Raw genomic sequence first — 21,976 nt, 5'->3', positions numbered from 1 at the left:
AAGGGTTTGCAGTAGCTTTACTAACAACTGTGCATAACATACTTTATGTTCCCAGACGTGGATTTGTGAAAACACTTGATAGAAAGGTATGGGCCAGAATTGCTCAAATTATTTGTACGCTATCCCCCGTGCAGTGGACTTGCCTGAGGTAATGAACACACATGCACACACGCTCACGTGCAGCCTCTCTCTTTGATGAGGCAGGCAGTGAGAAGGGTGTTCCCAGGGAGCTGCAAGCTGCAGAGATACACACTGGATGAATCGATCAGGTTACCGCTCATCCTGCAGTTGCTATAGCAACGCCAAGGTCTATCCACACATATCCATGTGATGTTATTGTCAAAGCATGGCAACGAAAACAAGTAGTTGTGCCAAAGTATTGCTAGACAATCTGTCCACAGAGGGAAAAATCCTCAGTGAAGACAGATTTAGAATAACACGGCCCAAACTTGATATTAGCTCATCTGAGTTTATCCTATTTTTTTTTAATCTTATTAGAAAATTTAAATGACTATTCATTAGAAAGGTAGAAAACTAATGCTCCAGAATGCTTTCAGCTTTTTTCCTCTGTTTACATCAGCGCTTTTAATTATATACTTGTTTACCTTCTCTTATATGATCCTCAATGATGTGCCAAGGCAAGCAATTTAGAAACATGCTAATGTTTGCCAGCATTTTAATGTCTAATATGAATTGATTCATAAATTGTTATTTAAATGATTTGGCGCCATGTTGCTATTAAGCTCTGCTTGTCAGCTGATTCTGCTTCCTCTGCTCTATCACACAGACAGCATCCCAGCAGACTTGAAGGACCCTTTCTACACAGACCAGTATGAGCAGGAGCACCTGAAGCCTCCTGTGGCCAGCCTCCTGCTATCTGCAGACCTCTACTGCAGGGCTGGCAGCCTTATCCTAAAGAGCGACGCTGCCAAGCCGCTGCTGGGTCACGATGCTGTCATCCAGGCGCTAGCTCAACGCGGTCTGTACGTCACCGACCAGGAGAGACTGGTGACTGAGAGAGACCTGCGAAAGAGGCCTCTGCAAATGGTAGGGGAGCTGTGTGAAAGCTGGCTAAACTGTACACAGTAACGATTCTTTCTTATGTGCGTGAAGTTAGTAATGTATTAGGCGTGCACCCAGCTGTTGGTGGTAATACAGTGGTAGTAAACCTTTGCTTTGCTTTCTCAGTAACTCAGACATCTATCACGCATACAGTCTCCTTCCTCGTCCGATTATTTGATCTTGCTGTTGCTGAAACTTTACTTAAGCAGACATTCTGGTCTGTCGAGGTGCAGAAACGCATATTTTTACGCCTTCATGCACTCAAATACAAGATCACCCTGCAGCTTTTTCTCTCCCAGCTACATAGTATATTCAAATTTCATGGTTTCCATAGAGTATGCTGTTCCTTTAGGATATTAGAGTAAATAAATGCATTTTACTTATTAGCTTGATCAAGTATAAGTTTAATATTGTTTGCTAAGATACTAAATTGATCCCCATATTTAAACTTATGTGCAAACCTTTTTTGCTTACTGATCAGGACATTTTTTTCCTCCCATTATTTGTAAAACATATTTCTCTATGGTAATTCAGGTAAACATGACAAACCACATTAGTTCTTATATATACAGTTATATATATATTCATGTTCATATATATACAGTTTGGCTCATACTAAACTGTGATTAAACTACTTTGTGGAAATCACATAGTCTCTTAATGGACTATAGCTGGACACCAACAGCTTCTACACATTGCATTAGAATAACAATGCAAGACGACCACAGTGTAACAAGAGAATACAACAAGATGGAGAGTGTGTCACTTACACACATCTCTCATACAGATTTTTGTCTTGAATTTGTCATTTCTCAAGCCGATTCACACCTCAAGGCTTTTACTGCTCTGTGCGGGTTGGTATTTTCTACATGAAAGCATGCTGTAGGGTGGGATTTACTGTACACTCGCAGCTCCTCTCAGTCTGTCAGTGTCAGAGATGAGATGACTTTGCAGGAAGCATACTGCGCGAGATTGAGGTATCCTCATTATTTTGGGGCAAAATCCCAATAGGAGGCTTTATTGCTTCAGTGAATTTGCAATTGCAACACAATTAGCACACAGTATGCCTGCAGTCTGCTTGTAGAGTCTTGCTGGTTTTAATTTCCCTCCAATGCTAATGTAAAAGTTATTTAAGTTTTGTTTGTGGTTACGTTTAAAGCACTTAGTTTCCAGATTACAACAAGTGTTTCAGTGCAACCATTTCTCCCAGATTTAAATTTTAATGGGTTTTTAAAGGTAAGGGAAATGTTGCACTTGTGAGTGTTATTTGGCTAGTCTCTCTTAGCTCACTAATGCAAGGATTCTTTATTTGATTGTAATTCACTGCGGTTCATGGCTGAATGCTGTGCTAGAGGGTGTCAGCATTTGTGTTTGTGTGACAGAGCAGGTTTTTGTGAATGTGAAAATGAGGTGTTAGAAGAGTGTGAAATTACTTTCCTTTGCCATCTATTTGTTTGCCATTCATTTTTCATCCTTCACCTTTCCTTTTCCATGCTCTGTCCTGGCCTTTTCCTTCTGTTTTAATCATCTCTTCTTATCTTCTTTCTTTCTGTGCTTTTTCCTTACTCCCTACTTACCTTCCTGACACTTTCAAATCCCCTCTTTTACTTTATTTCCAAATGTTTCCCCTTTTTTAATCATTCCCATTAAGTCCAATCACTTCCCTCTCTGTGTTCACTCGTCTTTTTCCTTGCTCCTTATTCCTCCCACCTCCTGATTTCGCTTTATCCCGTTGTTTTGTTCTTGGCTCTTTGTCTGCACCACCATTGGTCTTTGTCTGTTAAAATTTTATAAGTTGTCATTAAATTCCTGGTATTTCCATGACTGGACATTAAATGAGACACGAAGATGTGATTTTTCTCAGTTTTATAAATGTTACCCAACAAAGACAACAGACAATCTAAACGTCCAGTGCAGACAGATTCTATTTAACTCACACGAAGTGTACAAATCTGTGCAGTGTCTGAATTACGTTGATGTGAGAATAAATAATAATCCACTGAACTGACAGCTAGTGCATTGTCTTCCTGAACACTCTGCTGGGGCAGCAACCTGACCCAAACCGAGCAAGTGTTTCCACTAGTGGAATGATTGCTGTTTGATAAGCACTGCGAGACAGTATTAATATTGATCAGCTGGCTGCACACTGCAGCTCAAGAAGAGCTTTATTAATTATTAAGAGACTGTTTCAGTGTCTACCTTGGTTGTTAGGTGTCCGAAGTGAACTCATGTGATAGAGAAAAAGGCATTTCTTCTGGAAGAATCAGACAAGGTGGTTTGCTGTGTTGAGAGGTTTTAGTAAAAGAAAAACATCACTGCTTTTACTCCAGAAGCAGAGACCGAGCACCTGCCTGCAGCTGTATATGTAAGCTGCTCGGGATAAGAGCACCAGCAGTGTCGTTAAATAATGCTTCGTGGCATTTTGGCTTAGCATCTTTTTTGACTCAGCACTTTGCATGAAGAATAAGAATATTCAGAATAAGCAACTTTAGAGGATGTTGAAGGCAGCTTTAGTAGGTCAGGCAGCTACAGAATCAGATGCTGCTGACGTCTTGTCTGACACGTGTCAGGACCGAGCACATTGCTGACATTTCGTTAGGTTGCCGACCAGACGTTGCTTTATAGTCGTATTTTTCTGTCCCTCTCGTTTCTGCCACTATTCTGCCCACTCAGCCTTCTCTCTTCTGCCATGTGACACATTTCTACACGTGAAGATGCAGAATCCAAATCGCAGTTTCCTCCCACTCGGTCGCCTACACACATTCTGTATCGCTGACTCTCCCCACCTGTAGTGCTCTCAAAGAATAAAGAGGGATGTCAAGGTGGGCAATACTGAAATATTGTTAGCGTTAAACATTGTCGCTCCCATGCAGCACTACAGCGAACACAATTACCTGCTGAGAAAAGCTTTAATTGCTAGGCTTGTGCTCATTTGTGGAAGTGCAGTGGCCTTCTTTGAGTGAGTCCTCTGGAATGTGGAGGATTTATTTAAAACACAAAGATGTGTACTGCAGCAGGAATATCATGTTTGTGTTGTTTCACTGTACATGTGGCATGTGACAAAAAAGGAAGTTTGAGACAATAATCAACAGATAATCCTTATCAAATATCAAGCAGTGTCTTCACTTGAAAAATTAATCCTGGAGAAAGTCACTCTGTTGCCATGGTGAAATTAAATTATATTGGCTGGGGTGAGAATGTAGCCAAAGGATAAACTCTGTGTTTGTACCTGTGTGTGTGTAACCTACGGAAGAGGATTAGAGCCAATAAAAGTCTATAATTTGGGGTCATGACTTTTTGAGTCATGTTATGAAGCTATGAAGCTTAGACTTTTGAGATTAAAGTCAGAATAAGATTTAAATCAGATTTACAAGATTAAAATCAGACTTGTGAGATTTAAGTCAGACTTGTAAGATTAAAATTAGACATATAAGATTAAAGTCATATTTATGAGATTAAAATCAGACATATAAGATAAAAATCAGATTTATGAGATTTAAGTCAGACTTATAAGATTAAAATTAGACATATAAGATTAAAGTCATATTTATGAGATTAAAGTCAGACTTGTGAGATTTAAGACAGACTTATAAGATGAAAGTCAGATTTAAGAGATTGACTTCTGAATTTTGTGATGACATGCAGAACAGTGACAGCCTAGTTACAGTATAGTAATTGGAAACAATAGATTCCAAGAATATGTATGTTTCTTTAAATAATCTCACAACTGAACAGTGGATGTCATAACTATTTAATTTAATAAAACAGCAGTAAATAGTTCATGATGCCGCTATGAGATTTTCATTATATATTAGATGATAATGCGTTTATTCTGTGAACTGTATGCTCTGAATGCTGGTAGTCAGAAGCACCATGTCCTTTTTTCTGGGTTATTTACTGGCTTTATGTGTCTCTGTGACTGTATATAAGAAGAACCGTAAAACAAAAACAGGGTTATAGTCACTATAGTCATATTCTTTCAGAGGTTTACCTTATTGGCAGCTGTGCTCGTTACATGTATGCGAACTTAATTACATTCAACCTAGTTCTGGCCCTCTGTTTAGCTGCCTGCCAATTATATAGCACATTTATTGCACAAGTCAGACTTTCACAAAATATTCAAGCTTCTTAATTTGAGCCCATTTGGTCTGGAACAAACTGGACGAGGAATGTCATCTTGCAACATGCTAGCTTTGAAGCATCAAGAAACATAACTGTGTCATACGTGCATTACCTCTACAGGACAACAGTTTGCTCTAGCAGCTGATAATACAACTGTTTTTATTGCTGGTCTGTAATGATAGGACTTGTCCTACATTAATACTTTATTAATTTAAATAAAGCTGCTACTAATAATGTGATGAAAGGCCTGCACATGGACACCATATCAACCATTTTAAGTAAATTTCCATCCCAGTTGTATTTTCGTCAGCTTGTAGTGATGAAAAATGATTGCAACAGCCATATACACACTGTGTGTACCAAATATTAGTTTTACTGTGACAGACTGATTCATCAAGACATATATATACCATGGATGGATGGATGGATGGAGAAGCGTACACTTCCTCCTGTTATTCTCCCTCTCCTTTGCTGCCTCCATCACTCCTCCTATTGGGCAGACACTCCGTTTCCATGGTTACACACCAGTTGGCCGGGTGTTGCATTTGTGTGTAGGTGGGCGCAAGAGTGGGGGTGCTTATGCTGCATATGTCGTTATTTGCGATATGAACTTGTATGTGCAGCTGTGTGCTCTGTGTGTGTGTAGTGGCTGTTATAGTAGAGGAGATGGACTCCAGGAGAGACACTGAAATGCCGGATTGATAGAAGCACACGGCAACGCTGTCACGCTGCTTCATGTGCAAAGAGGCACACACAGAAGATGAATTACAGAAAATTATGTGCCAAGCATGTAACAACACACTTGTCAACATCAGACCGGCTTCCTCAGAATCTTTTTCTTCTCGTATTGCAACTGATCTTGTGAACAAAGACGAGCTGAAGCAGCAGGGTTGAAGGGAAGCACATCCAAGTTCTTTCTGTCCTTGCTGGCCTCAGCGGAGTCACAGGCAGGAAGTTATGCTTAATGCCAGCAGTGACTCCCGGACAGTACAGTATGGATGGATAAGCAGCGAACCACATTACACAATGTCACGTGATAGCCTGAGAACTGCGTCTTTCTATAGTAAATAAATGCTATTATGCTAGTGGAAATCTGGGGTAAAAATCTGCAAAGTCAAACATGTGGAGCAAGCCACAGTGTTTGGCTAGAAGAAATCCAGAATTCCCGATAACTGGTAAAATCAGTCAGTGCTCTGCAGAAAATCTGCAGCAGTGTTTCCTGTTTTTGCTGATCCATTTAGCCTGTTAAATAGAGACGATCCACACATGAAACTATGTCAACACAGAGGGAGTTTTCAAAGATGATGGGAGGACTCGGAGTGCTTGCATTTCAACAGAGTAGGTCAACACTGGATGGAAGCCATGGTACTGTCCCTCAGTCATGTTCCAAGGGTAGCTTTGAGGTTTCTAAATAATTGCTAGCTTCGGGTTTGGAGCATATGGAAGGTATGCTGGTTAAATGCTGAATTCCCACAACTGATGCCAGCATTCTCAGTTGGTGTTTTGTGCATTTTGTAAAGAAAAGGTAATTAAAGGCACAGAAAACTGGAAGGTTTTAAATGTTAGGTTTATAGCAATGATCTTCACAAAAACATTTAATCTCTTAAACCTGCAATTCTGTGTCACACCAGAAGCTTTTAAAGGGAAAATGCAACATTAACTTGTGACAGATCAGGTGGAACTACTGGAAAAAGGCTTAAAGTTAATTAAACTGTATTTGTGTTGGTCAGGCCACCATTTTGGTCTTGACTGACATTGGTGTGAAAAAAGTAAAGATATAAATATTCTATGCTGGATTAATTGTAATAACTTTGTTGATGAACTTCGCATTTTACTGGTTTCCTTTAGTGCCAATTCATTAATTTTCATTTGAAGTCTCACTGTGAGGTTGTTAGATTGTTCTTGTCGAGTTAGTTCCTGTAGCGCTCTTTGTATAAAAAATAATCTTCCTGTGATTATCTAAAGCACCTGGTAACTGGGACTATAGCAAATCCTACTCATTTCAGCTCCTTCACAGTGGAATAAACTCTAAAAAAAGATAAAATCTTAAACCTTGTTGTTTTTTGTTTCTCCTATTTTCACTCCATGTAGTATAAAGTAAAGCTCTCTCGGTCCAGCTTTTTGCCTTTCCTTTGGTACTTGTGTTGACCTTCAAAAAGAGAGGTACAGCTGAGTGGTTTTCCATGTCCAGCTGAGTTGGCGTGAATTTACCTGAAGCTAGACAGTTTCAGTTTTTAGACATCTGCCCCAGCATCGAGACTCAGTGCCAGGTCAGGAGAGCTTTAATTCTAAAAGCAGACTGCTTTTCAATATTACATTACCCCTGAGTATGTGTGCTACCATGGCCATGTGGTCGCACAGGAGACCATTGTGCAGAAGTTTGAGAGGATCAGTGAAGCCTCGAACGGCCAGAAAAACAGACACAGGCCAATCATTATCCATGATGACTCCTACAAGCTTTTATTGTAAGCGAGTATTGTTTAGTTATTAACTCTGTCCAGATCAGTTTGCGGTGAAATAAACTCAGTCTATGGAAGCATCTTTCTCTGAATACCTGTGTCAGGCATCAGCAAGCAGCTCAGAGCTCTGACATTGAGATTTCGGTTTATTTACAACAGATTGTGAGGTTGAAAAAAATCATCACACTTGTATGTGCAGTGTGATGTAGGTCACTGCGGTTCATATTTGCAATTCTTTTGTGCTATGTTAAATCAGGCTTCTGTGGTGGATTTCCATCTTTGCTATTTTCCCTTCTTTTTTCTTTTTTTTCAGCCATGAAGCCATATTAAGGATGAGCCATGTTTGCCTTCTTTGTGTTTGCCCGGGTGGAAATACAAAAAGCCAGCAATACAGCAGCACAATAAAAACAGGATATTGACCGTGAAGCAGCATCTTCTCACCTCCTGAGAAATCTAAACAAGATTTATAGACACAATCAGCTTAGATGAGAAAGCAAAATAGTGTGTGTGTATGTGTGTTTGTGTCTGTAACCTGTTTATTCATTAAATCAGAATGACTTAGCATTTAACTACTTGTACAGTTTTCGTAATCGCCCGGAGATAAAGGTGATATCTTGGGGATAAATCGAATTAAGGGACAGAGAAACAGCCTTATTATTAAAAAGTCTCCATCAAAGGGCATGAATAAGTGACATTTCCCCCTCTTTCAGCCATTTAGATACCCTCCAGCAGGGCATTTGATCTCTGAATACCCCAGTGGAGCTACTTCTAGCCAGAGCTGCTGCAAGGTTTAATATGTGCAGATGCATGAATATGAGGTAGAGCATCGTTGAGGGGAAGCATATGTGCTCCACAAACCAAAAGGTTAGGAAACATGACATCACGGGATAAAACAGAGGAAACAAGCCTTACTTTAAACAACAGGGAGGTCTGCAGTTAATGAGGAAGGCTGGCCCTTTCCTCTGGCAGCAACCTCTTCTCCTCTTTCCTTACTCTTTCCTTTGCATCCATACAGTCACCAAAGGCTTTCTCTCGTCTCCTAAATTTCATTTGACATTCACACATGGTCAGCTGATCCTTCACAGTCCATTTGTTTGACCGTTACACAGAGCAGCGACTCTCCCGAAGAAGTGGAACATCCCAAGCATGCATAAAGCTCAATGAAAGCTTGGACCTTTAAAGAGGCATTTTCAGCTTTATTCAAATATAACAAGACAGTTACATTTGTTTTGTTTTTTTTATTTTGGAACATGGAAACACAGAAGCTAATAATCTAATCCTTTCAAAGTGCAAGTCGAGAAGTTTAGTGTAGCACAAATACTGTGAAATGTTGCTCTGACAGTGTGCTTTTGTTTGGCTTCCTAACTCTTGACAGTTTCCCACTTGATTTCATGCAATTCACAGTACTAAAGCTTTTTATTTTAAGCTTTTTATTAATAATACTTCAAACACGTTGTTTAGGGATTTAGGTGAAAATAACTGAATGCTTACTGACTCATCTGAGCTCACGTAAGCCGTTCTCCTACTTCAGCATCGTGCTTTACTGTCTCAGTATTAGGTCAACCATCTCCACGGCAACACAACACAAAAGTCGCCATCTTCAGTTCTCATGTCATGAATGTTTACACAAATAATCAAAACTGCATTTTTTCACATTTAAGCGCAGACAGAAGGTGTCATTTTCTAAAGTATGCTTGATTCCAGTTCCACTAACAGCCGAATGAACGCGCAGTCCTACGCTAACCTCTTTCACCCACACAGTAGCGTGTTTTCATTCAGTACAATTAGAGGCTTCAGGTCTGCGGTCGAGTAAACAACACTTACTCTCACTGTTGTCATTTTATCTCGTCAGACCGCAGCCGATACAAATCGATATTCTCACATTACTCGGCAGAGGGGGAGGAGATGAGAGAGAGAAAAGGAGCCCTCAGAGGATTTACGCTGGTCCCTTGGCCTTTAAAATTGATGTTGCCTGGAGTTGTTCGTTTTGTTGTAGAAATAAAGGGCAGATTTGGATATGTGCGCGCGCGCTTTCTGTTGTTTGTATGTCTTTGTGATAATGTTTTACACTGTTTGGACAGGCTAAATGAAGGCCAACTGGAAGCATCTCGGCAGTGTATTATTAAATGGGTTCGCTTTGCCGCCTGGTTGCCAGATAGTGGAAATTAGGCATTGGAATAATGAGACGGCAGATAGAAAATTCATTTCAGAGATACAAATAATACATTTGTGTCATATTTATCGTCACTTACATTTGGACTGTGTGGGGGTTCTGGCTGTCTTAGCAGGTCATTTTTAGTACAAGTTACCAACCTTTGTTGACCGAGTCAGCGTTTTTCCTCCACGTAAATAAGTAAATGTGGACTCTTACTACTCTGCCCTCTTTCACCTTATAAATGGCTTATGAATATCTCTCGCAATAAAGCCTCCAGAAATACCTTTCGTAACGTTGGCTCTTTTTGTCTAACTTTGGTCCACTGCATAATTGTGAATCTTCACAAGGACATTAAAAGTTTCAGCCTGATTAACTGGGTTAGCTCATGGAAAGCAGTTTGATTCCTTTTGTGTGTGGAGGACACACATGGTATCATTCACTAACAGAGTGATTTAAAGGAAGGAACTGAAAAAAAATGTCATTTGCAAAGTAGAAAATCATAGAAGATCATAGATCATATCATTTCTGTGCATGCAAAGATACAATAAAATATGCTCAGTTTGCAAACATGAGAGAATAGGATTCCCTTGCTTTGTCCTTGAGAAGTAATGTCATCATACAAATTAGGGCTGGGCCATATCATACCGTTCACGGTAATACCGGTATAATGTTGGGCAACAATAAGAAAATGAAATATCGCGATAGAATATGGGTAAAACGCGCATGCGCCGTGCCTTTGTTTTCATACGCACATGGTGGAAAAAGCATGGCGGCGACGGAGAATGAGAAGGGCGAAAGCGGATCGTTGAATGAAACGGATGAACCAGAATTGGTTTGTAAAAATGCTGCAACTTTAATGGTGTGGAACTGGTTTGGCTTTCGTCTGTCGGATACACAACAAAGCACTATTTTTGGTAGAGCATACTAGCGGGCCGTCGTTATTACCGTGTTTTTTGAAAAATACGGCACACTTAAAATCTGAAAATCGACAGTGCCCCTTATAATCCCGTGTGCCTTGTGTATGAATTCTGGTTGCGTTTACTGACCTCGAAACAATTTTATGTGGTACACGGCACTCGAAAATCTGTCAAATGTTTTAGTACGACTTTGCTAAGCTACGAACCCGCACAGCTTGATGGATTGTCGGAGCATTACAGCTATCGTAGGCAGGAGCCTCGCAGAGTGATACGCACTGTGCTTTAACATAATATTACCGTATTGTGTGTGTATAACCTCTTTTTAAGTTTTGTGGATATTATACATGGTTATGCTGAGGATATGTCGGCCAGTTTCCACTGGAAATGCCTTTTGGTTAAACTGTCAGCAAGGAATTTGCATTTGCACTGTTAAATTTTTATATAACTTTAATGCACATAAAAAACAGCTGCTTGTTTAAGTGAAAATACATTGATTTTTTTTTTTTTGCGCTAACAAAGTTGTGGAGTTGTAAAGTATTTTGTCTAGTGTCAATTATATCGTCAGTTATATTGTTATCGCAAATTTTCAAATGTATATCGTGATAAATATTTTTGGTCATATCGCCCTGCTCTAATACAAATTATGCATTTTTTCTGCCTTTGGATTGATATGGTTAACAAGCATGACTAATGGTGCGTTGTTCAAAAAGAAACTAGAGAAGTGGACATAAAAATATAGAAGAACCAATCAAATTAATATTTTTTAGTCATGAAAGAAAACAGACTGGTCATTGATGCAGATGTTTGCCAACATCATAAAAACAAAACATTGTAGTAAGCAAAGGCTTTAGCTATTGTAGTTCTTAAGTATAGTCTCAAATTATTGTAAATACTTTCTGTTGTGCAGTCTGGCTATGCAGAGAGCTCAGGCATGAAAGGATGTGCAGCAGGTGAGGGAGGTTAAGAGATGGAAATCTGCTAATGAATATAGAGCGTGTGTTTAGAAGATGGAGGGAGTATTTTGAGGAGCTTGTGAATGAAGAAAATGAGAGAGAGGAGGATGGATTGGGGAAAGTTAGTGACTCAGGAAGTCCAGAGGATTAGTAAGGAGGAAGTGAGAGCAGCTGTGAAGAGGATATAGAGCGGAAACACAGTTGGTCCAGATGACATACCCGTGGAGGTATGCAGATGTGAGGGCAGCAGATTTTTTTGCTTAACAAAATCTTGGGAAGTGAGAGGATGGCTGAGGGATAAAGAAGAAGTGTACTGGTACATGTTTTCAAGAACTAGGGGGATGTTTGGTAACAACAGAGGGATAAAGTCAATGAGCCATAACATGAAGCTGTGGGAAAAATTTGTTGAAGCTAGATTAAGAAGTGAACTACCGATCAGTGAGCAGCGGTAGATGTGAGGTTTGCTTTGAGAGTGTTGATGGAGAAGGATAGTGAGCAGATCTGAAGGAGTGGCACTGCGTCTTTGTGGATCTAGAGAAAGCATACGATAGGAATTAGGAAGATAGGAATTATGGTACTGTATGAGGACAGTAAGGCAGTGGTGAGGTGTGCAGTAGCAGTGACAAATGGGTTCAAGTTGGGAGTGGGATTACATCAGGTTACATGAGCCCCTATTTGTTTGTGATGAGAAGGAGCCAGTGTAACAAGCTGTAAGGAGCAGGGGTAGTGAAGGTAGAGGAGTTTAAATACCTGTGGTCAACCGCTGAAAGCAAAGGATGGTGTCCTGAGAGGAAAAGAAAAGAGTGCAGACAGGCTGAAGTGGATGGAGACAAGTGTCAGGGGTGATTTGTGACAGAAGGATAGCAACAAGAGTGAAAGGGAAAGTTTACAAGAAGGTAGTGAGCCCTGCTATGATGCTTGGAGACAGTACCACTAAGAAAAAGACAAGAGGCTGAGCTGGAGGTGGCTGAGCGGAAGATGCTAAGAGTCAGCAGATGAGATGATGTCAATATTCAGAAGTTGTCTTCTTTAGTTAATTAAATAATGGTTTAATCTGCAGACTCTATTCTATTTCTGTTTTTAGAGATATAAATAACAAAACCTACTGCCGGTTAATAATGATAAGAAATAAGGATGAAAAATAAGAAATATGGTTTCATCCAAACCATAGCTTAAAACTGATGGATGTATAAGAGAACTACTTGAAACCCACTCTTAACATTAACATTGCACGTTACATTATTGTGTATATTTGCATGTTTCCAAATAGAACAGGCTGCTACTTAACACCTTGTTATAGTCATTGTTTCTTTTATAATTCATATTTGTTTTTGTTATAAAACGGAGTCGAATAAGCGAAAAAAGTAGATATGCCAAAATGCAGCCAAGCGATACAGTACAGAGTATGGTGGGTTTTTTATTCACAAGATAACAGTCTGATAACACAAGTTGTCACCAAACATGGCTTTATCTAATTAAAAGCACACACCCTGCTTTCAGCAATAACCATGAGCCAATCAACAGAGAACGGATGCCAGTAGTGTTGTCAGGAAGAAGTTTTCTTCAGGCCCATCACAGCCCAGCAGCCACTGTGAGCAAACTGGGTCTTGGACACATTTGTTTCCAGGGCAACAGCCACATGAGAAAATTTAACCACAGAAAAAGTTTCAGTTGTACAGTACTGAAGAAGCTAATGATGGCTTTTTCATTCCCTTTGCTCGCTACTTAAAGCATATGATCAAATAATACAAGGACTATTTTGTTATTTTATGCCAAAGAAACAAGCTGGACTGCTTTTCTTTTACTACAGTGAGCTAGCTGGGAGATTTTAATTTTCAGCCTTTAATCTTGTTACTGTTTTCCCTTTCAGAGCGCCCATCTGGCAATGATTGACACTCTGATGATGGCATACACAGTGGAGACTGTGAGCGTGGAGAAGGTGATGGCCTGCATTTGTCAATATGCATCCTGCTACCCTGAGGTGGAAACACCTTATGACACTGAGGATGCAGTGACCACCTGGATCAACAAGGTCAGTTATGGTACACAATGTTTTCTTAAGACATGTTATAGAGAGATAGAAATGACTGTGTTTGTGCCTGGTATTTTGTACCTGGCAAAAAAAGAGTGTTTGGTCCACAAGACTAGTGTCTTAAGATTACAGGTGTTGTTGTATTGCTTTCTGTAAGCCATCCCATGAGTCGACGTATGATTAAACATTTTATTTTGTCACAAGAAATCCAAACCTGCAGAAGCATAGGTCATGCTGACATCAAAACAACATTTCTCATCAGTCATCTCTCAGCTGTGCAGCACAGGTCAATTTGTCCTCCTCACAGGCGAACCTCTATAAAAATCTTTTTTCTAAAGAACAAATAATATTTTGTAACATCAAGGACTGATCAAAAGTAATGCCCTTTGAGATTTTGCCATTTCATAAGTGTCCCCTTTCATTGTGTTCAGTGTCTTTTTAAGGAGCTCTTTCAAAAGTCTCACACAGGGGCGTTTCACCAACGTCGGTTTCATGAAGCTTGACCTCTGAAATTCACATTGCACAGTGAAGTCCAGCGAAAACACTGACCTAAATACCATGAAATCTGATCTAGATACACCATGTTGCCTTCGTGCCCTGAGGTTCTGCCATATGATGCATACAGGTAGATTCACTACAAATGAGAAAAAAATACCTGCACATTGTTGTGACTCAGTCTTTAGGTGAACCCTAAGACTTCACCTCCCCACCGCTCCTCGCTGGGCGCTGCTACCCCCCGCTGGGGGTTCTTGTTGGTTCTGGGGCGCGTGGCTGGATGTTCTGGTGTGTTCCCTGTCGGGTATTGGGTGGTTCTTGGGCCCCTGGAGCCCTGGGACCCTGATCTTAGCTCACAGCCTCTAGGGCAGCCTCTAGTGGGGTGAGCTGCCCGTCGTCTCTGGTCCTTTGAGACTCCCACCCCTTGGCCGTGGGTATTCTATTTGGGGCCTCCCACTTCTCCTGCTAGGATGGGCAGGCAGATATTGCTGAGATGTGTGGCCTCGAGTCTTCAGTACTCTTGGAGGCTGCGGCTGGCCCAGTTCTCCTGGATCCATTTCTGAATGCGTCGGGCTCCTGGGAGGGGTTATTGTAGCTTATGACAAAGACAAACACACCCCACAAGAAGATTTCTGATTTATGTACTTGTGCATTTTCTAATTTTTGTGTTCCAGGTGTTGTATGTTTGTTCTTTCTTACAGGTGAGGCAGTTAGCGATACATTATGCATGTCTATTTGTACTCTATCCTTTTACCCCCCCCCCCTTTTTTTTTCTCCTGCCTTAGACATTGTCATACTGTGTACTACATATAATGTATTAACTCAAAAAAGACAAATAGAAATGAAGAAATAAACAGAGAATTTGTAGAGCTGATGTTGGAAAAGCAAAATGTGTTTGTTATTTGTTATTATCCTGTTATTGTTTATTATCCTGATACCTATAGAAAATTCACTAAATTTAGCTCTATTGTGTCACAATAAACACATTTTTTTACAGTCACATCTGCAGGAGATAAGTCAGTGTTCAGTCTGTGTGTTAGTTCAGGCACAAAACATTCTTATATCCGCAAACTCACATTTAATATATAGACTTAAACCATGTTACATCAGGCTATATATGATCTATGAAACATGCCGTACAAAAGTGTTACTTATACTATCACAGCAAATCAGAATTTCTAAGCGTGTAAGTGGTTATGGTCATCATCTGCAGACACATATGGCTGCTCCTCCATACAGTACTAAAGAATCTACAACAGTCTGTTTGCATTCCTCTAATAGAGACAAGGAGCTGCTGCCAGCTTCCAGCTACGCACACACATACACACACTTACAACAGCAAACAGGAGGTGTGGTCTTGGTGTCCCACTGATCTGACATATGGCTCTCTGTTGGGTTCCACTTGTGTTTTACAGATTTCACATTTTTAGCTCATTTTTCAAATTATTTTTTGGATGCTAGATTTAAATAAAATCAATTCAGCTCCACTTAAATTCATTGTTAATAAAGTAAATTTAATGTAAAACATGTGTATAGTATAATCCACAGACTGGTGTTGTGGTTTACTGTAGAAATCACAACAAAGTCACAAAAACGGTCCAGGACTGCTTTCTCCTTTGAATCGGCTCGTAATAAGAAATAAAAGATGGCCGTGGTGTCACTGTTTTTGAATATTTTATATATGTTACTTTAATTACTGGCAGGACAATAATGTGGAAACTAAAATTTCAGTATTAAGGTTACCAATTTGAAAAAAAACTATGGAGGCTAACTTAAAATAACAAAACTAATTAGGCTATTACACTTTCTAAGAGAGCATTTTGAGTCATACACTGCTCCTTATAATTTGCTTCTTGATGCTTTTTGTGGCTCGGGTCATTTTAAACTTGTTTGTGCTCTCTCTTTCAGGTAAATGAATATCTGAAAGAGATTGTGGCGCAGGAGCAAAGGAAGAAGGAAACGCAGGGCACCGAGCCTGCTGGGAGTCCTCGGGTAGGTGTTTTTTTCCCCTTCAATTTCTCATCTTTAGTCCTTCACAAACTAGGCATAAAAACATAAATGTTTGTCGGACAGTAAACAGAAGCAAAATAAAACGCTTGGCTCTGCTTAATAGAATTATCGCCACATTCGCCTTTTGACTGACAGGTATTTGTCCGAGACCTCTATGTCACTTTATGTCTGGGAACAGCTTCCTGGACAGAAGTTAAGCTGTTAAAATCCTGATGCCATCAAAGAAAATCTGACTCACAGATGTCTGAGCTTTAGATTACGCTCAATCTGTCTTAATTAAATCACACAGAGAGAGGAAGAGATAAGACCAGGTTACTTCTTCAACACCATAATGAGTTTATCTGCTCTGACAACTCTGCATGCTTCAATCACTTCATCTTTGTCTTAACCAGAACATCAGCGCTCTCCAGTCTAATGAGGCAATCAGGGGTGACCCAAGTTCAGGGTCCAGCCCACAGTCCAAACTAGTTATATAACCGACTCTACTATCAGCAGTAATTTAGAATGCAATGAGACAGGCTGGTGTGGCCTGTGTGTGTGTGTCTGTTTATTGTATTTAAGTAATCCATGCTGGATTCTGTAATTTGACACTGCATTTGCAGTAAATAATTTAGTGATTCATTGAATAATGCCTCTCATGGGTGGAAATAAATTTACTGAAATCTCATAAAGTCCTTCTTTAAATTCAAATACCTCATAAATCTCTTAAGCAGGTCTATACCCGTGCATATGTTCACAGATACAGTATACCTACAACAGGACTACATAGTACCGAGAGTAAATAGCATATGTGATGTATTATTTAATACATAATGTGAGACAGAATAGGCTTTATTGACTGCATTTTGCCACTGATATGCATCACCTTGTGTGCTGTTTAGTCATCAATACTATTAAATATATATATGGAAATGTAAATTATTTAATTAATTCAATTCAATTTTATGTGTATAGCTCCAAATCACAAGAACAGTCACTTCAAGTAATGAGTAGTAGAGAGAAAACCCCAATAATCAGACAACCCCGTATGAGCAAGCGCTTTGGCGACAGTGGGAAGGAAAAACTCCCTTTTAACAGGAAGAAACCTCCAACAGAACCAGGCTCAGGGAGGGGCGGCCATCTGCAGCGACAGGTTAGTGGTGAGGGGAGGGTGACAGGACAAGAGAGCCAGAGACAAACAAATATCTGAAGTTTTATTTATACAGGTGTCATATAGTAGATGGCATGCCATATTATGTTATGATATAATATGTCAATAGGTAATATTAATTTTGTCACCTTTATCTTTATATTTTAAATGATACACAAATTATGTGGGTCTGCATAAGGACTGGCTGTCCATAATATATAATAGTGTTAATATGGATGTAAGAGTTTGTGGTAATGATGTTGCTTATCTATTGTTTTATCAAGCATTACTAGCATTTCGGGCTAATTCAGTTAACCGCCACAGTGTTATCAGATTTAAAGCAACCGGGGGTTTTCCTATGAAGCAGCTGTACGAATTAAGTATGCACAAAAAGAAATGGCCTACATTCCAGTCTGCCCTAAATCTTATATTTGTCCCTTTTGCCTTGCTTTCTTTGTCACAGAGGTTATTTGAGAAGGAGGAATAAGTTGGGCTCCAGTAATAGCAGGGGGCGCAGCAAATGCTCCCGACTTCCGGAATCACATCTTTGTCATTTATGACTTTATTATTGTGGAAACTCATATAACAATAGCAATAAAATCCTGATATATTTTTCAGATGAAACATCTGTGCGTGTGTGGATTTACTGTCGTTATGACTTCATTGTGTGCTAACAGTCAAGCTACATTTAGTATTATGGTGCAGTAGCAAGGGGCAAAGTTGGTATGGCAGCCACTTTCTGTCAACTTGAAAAAGCAGAATGATATGAGAAGAGGGAGGAGAGGAGGAGGAGATGCATGATGTCATCCGTGTATTCACCTTTATCCTTATCCTTCATGCTGTGCGCCTGTTTCTCGACTCCAGATCATTCATTATTTTTACTTTTTTTACTATGAAGTCACCCTGCTGTGAGTTTTTTAATGATGCGGTGGGTACCGCTGACCCCTGAAAGTTAACTCATCCTTAATAACCATAAAAAAATTTAATAAACTTCAGCTGACATTTATCAGCAGTTTGTTCTTTTCTTTCTTTTTAGTTACTCCATTCCTCCCTCTCCAGACTCTCTCATCCCATCCAATAACCTTTCTTGACCCTTGCTCCTCTGGCCTTCCTGTTTTTTCAAACTGCCTTTCTACCCCGAGTTAAATCAGGCAAAAACTCCATGCACTAACACTGTCAGTGATGCTTTTTCCTAGAGATGTTTAGAGAGTGAGAAAGTTCACCTAAGGGTAAAAATTGTAACCCTGTCCAATGTGTTTTAGTGTGTGTGTGCATTTTCTGTCCCAGTCCCAGGGCTGGGGAAAACTTCCACAGTGTTTGATCCTGATCTGACCAGTCAGTATGCAGACACAGCACTGCATGCCTCAGCTAGCTCCCACAAACACACAGGATGACACACACTTTAATTGGTGAAGTTGAAGGAAAAAGTGCCATCACATCATCATTTCATCATCGGATTTTTGTCATGCTTATTGTATAAGAAAACCCCTTTTTAAAGCGGAATAGCTTTAACTTGCTCTGTCAGTGTGAGTGTCATCACAGTCTGCGTGTTTGGCCCCCGAGCTGGAGAGCTGGCTTTTTGGTAACAGCATTTGTCACCTCTGGGCGGCTTTTGTGGATTGTTGTGTGTTTGTGTTTGCTTATGGCTGCTTATGACATTGTCCAACCACCGCAGAAAGTCACAGTCATTGGATGCTGCCGTTTTACACCTTTGGATGAATTGAAGTCCACATTTATCAGTCACTATGCATGCATTTAACTTCTTATAAAGAGTTTTTCTAAGGTTAAAGTTTCACTTATTATATGGATATCAGAAAGATCAATACTGGAAACTGCAGCAAGCGTACTGATGGACTAGTATCAGAGAGCATATTTCTCCCATAATCTCTCTCATAGTGCCCAAAGTCACTTGCTGTCAGAGTGCTGGCTTACTTGTGGTTCCTAGGGTATTTAAAATTAGAATGGGAGGAAGGCCCTCACAGTTTGGATTCTGGAGTCAGACACCTTTGATTCTTTTAGGATTATGCTTACAACAAGCATATATTTAGGGCTGGATCAGGTGGCCCTGAATCATCTGTTAGTTATGCCACAATAGGCTGTGGTTCTTCTTCCCCTCCCTTTTTTCACTCTCTATAAGGTTATACACATCTCTGCGTTTAATTGTTAGTTATTGTTAATCTTTGGCTCTTTTCCATAGCATGTCTTATGTCCTGTCTTCCTCCCATCAGCCCCAACCAGTAACAGCAGATGTCTGCTCCTCTCTGAGCCTGGTTCTGCCTGAGGTTTCTTCCTGTTAAAGGGCAGTTTTTCATTCTCACTGTCACCAAGTGATTTGGTTGTTTGGGTTTTCTCTCTATTATTGTAGGGTCTTCACCTTACAATATAAAATGTCTTGGTGTTGTTGTGATTCAGTTTTATAAATAAAACTAATTGAATTGAATTGAACTGCACTGTAGGAGATGTGAAATTTGAGCCAGCAGGAGACTTGATGGAATAGGTTTAAGCTCACTTTGTCATTCCAGCCATTTTTTTTCTGCCTCTTAGTATTTCATGAAATGCAGATGAAGCCATGTATGAAGCTCTCTTCATCCTCTTTTTTCTTTTATTTATACAAACATGTTTCTTTGATTGTCAAAGACTCAGAAAGTTAGAGCGTTTTAGCACTATGTATTTCTCACTTGCAGCCTTCAGCCTAAAAAAGTGTTTGTTTGTTTTTTTACTTCTTTATTATTATTATTTTTTAAGTAAGAGTTAAAAACACCCAGAAGAGCAAAAGGAAAAAAATACAATTACATGCAAAATTTATAGCTACTATTTTTTTGTGTGTCTATGTCTAGCACATTCATCTATTCTCTCCCTGTACCTCCATCACTCCCCACCTCTAAATACTTCCCCCCCTTTAGTCTTTGCAGTATTACTGCAGTGTGAGTCACGCACACAGCCTCTGTCTCAGTCAGGCATAGAGAGACACAGACTGACGCTCACCAGGGCAACGGTGTTTTTATTTCAACCTACTGCATTATATTCAGAGGTGATGGTGGGTGGAGAATAAGAGGAGGGAGCTGCAAAGGCACGTCCGGACAGAGAAGGAAGGACTAATCCTTTAAAGTTGCCAAAGCTGAGCTGCAGCTCAACCGGACATCATCCTCTGTATGAGAGGATGAACTTTACTAGTAACAGAGAGAGAGAGAGTAGGGGAATGACTGGGGTGAATTTGGGTGGGGTGTGTGTGTGTTTAAATACAGAAATAAAGGGTGCTTGCATGTGTGTGCTTTGCTGTAAGATGATAAAAGAGGGCATTACTGTACCTCTCCCCAGGGGTTTGATTGGTGGAGATTTTACTCTCTGTCCAACCAGCCTTAAATCATCACATTAGATACAGACAGCATCCATTTCCTCTGTCTTGTTCTCAAACTGGGACAGTAGGGTTTGGAGTAGTTTTGGTTACCTTGCTGCAAAATTTCATTGTGTTTGTTCTTCATAAACACAACCTTACACTCGGGTTAAAATGAGAAAATAAAAGTTAAAACATTTGTGATTTGTGAGTATATTTTTCCAAAAGAGACAGAATGTTGATGAGAGCCTGAGAAGTGATCAAATCCTGATCTCTGTGTTTGCTGTGTTCCCCAACTGACAGCCAAATGTTGAAGTTGGCCTGCTGGCCTGCACTGACTTTGTGAGGTCATGGATTGGGTACAGCTTTTTGTTGTTGTTGTTTTTGTTGACGTCGCTCAGCCTGGAGAGGTGATGTGACTGCAGGGTTTATGATACTTTTATTGAGGTCAAGAATTGTTCCGGTTCAGTAAGCTTAAGGGAAGTAGAATTATCGAAGGTTAGAAGCCAAATCAAATTATCATTCAGAGAGCTGTGGCACCAATAAAATCAGAAGAATCTTCGAAAGCTGCTATTGATCCTTTCGTCCTCTTTGCTGTCTTTAATATTTATTTTTCCCCTGGCTGACATTAATATTTACTTTTGAAGGTTTCAGAACAAAGCAGCTGTATCTTCTCACGAGTCACTGCGTGCCTTTGAAGTCGAGGGCTCGCAGACCTCTTGAGTGGCACTTACATTTTAGGTCTTTGATGCTTCTCCGTAGCGTGGGAATTAGCTGTTAACTGAGGCAATCCTCTCCTTTTTGGAATCAGCTTACAGTGACACTGGATAGCTGACAGTTTGGTTACAGTAATACATTTCCTTTTTCCACTGAGGTAACGTGAGGTAAAAGTGAGCAATTAAAATTTCAGTTAAATGTTTCAGGATACAATGTGGGGAATTTGATGCTTTTTTTTGAGGGGAATTTGATGCTTAAGTCTAAAGTTCCATTTGAGGTTTAACACATCGACTGTAAGCTGGTGGAAAATAGTCGTGGTGTAGTGTTTCCATGTATCTTTAAAGAATGAGCCTCCGAGCTGATGTGAGGAAAGTACACGGTAACTGTGTAACCCAAAGCAACCGTAATATATGTGTAATCAGTAACAGCCTGCTGTATACAGTCTTTTTGTACACTCTGAAAAAGGTGCAGGTTTGTCATGTCTTTGCTTGTAATACTAATCCCATTACTAACTAATCTGACTAACAGGTATTTCTTTGTTGCTGTTTGTCTTTTCCCTTTGCTGTGCATCTGCAGTCTCCAACCAAGTGG

The 21,976-nt window shown here is 39.9% G+C and overlaps 1 protein-coding gene across 7 annotated transcripts in view; it reads left to right on the top strand.

The window, feature by feature from the left end:
* Positions 1-21,976, top strand: part of camsap2a (calmodulin regulated spectrin-associated protein family, member 2a) — a 43,034-nt gene that overhangs the window by 2,587 nt on the left and 18,471 nt on the right. For 4 of the 7 annotated variants that reach the window (XM_063494969.1, XM_063494966.1, XM_063494968.1 and 1 more), the window contains exons 2-5: positions 788-1,047; positions 13,539-13,700; positions 16,104-16,187; positions 21,962-21,976. The exon at positions 21,962-21,976 is cut by the window's right edge and continues 18 nt beyond it. In XM_063494969.1, the coding sequence (XP_063351039.1) occupies positions 788-1,047; positions 13,539-13,700; positions 16,104-16,187; positions 21,962-21,976 (521 nt within the window). The remainder of the gene's footprint in view (positions 1-787; positions 1,048-13,538; positions 13,701-16,103; positions 16,188-21,961) is intronic. The other 3 variants (XM_063494972.1, XM_063494970.1, XM_063494967.1) reach the window with 1 other exon arrangement.

Source organism: Pelmatolapia mariae, linkage group LG15 (genome assembly GCF_036321145.2).
Source record: "Pelmatolapia mariae isolate MD_Pm_ZW linkage group LG15, Pm_UMD_F_2, whole genome shotgun sequence".
Classification (NCBI taxonomy): Eukaryota; Metazoa; Chordata; class Actinopteri; order Cichliformes; family Cichlidae; genus Pelmatolapia; species Pelmatolapia mariae.
This window is presented reverse-complemented; position numbering and strand designations above follow the sequence as displayed.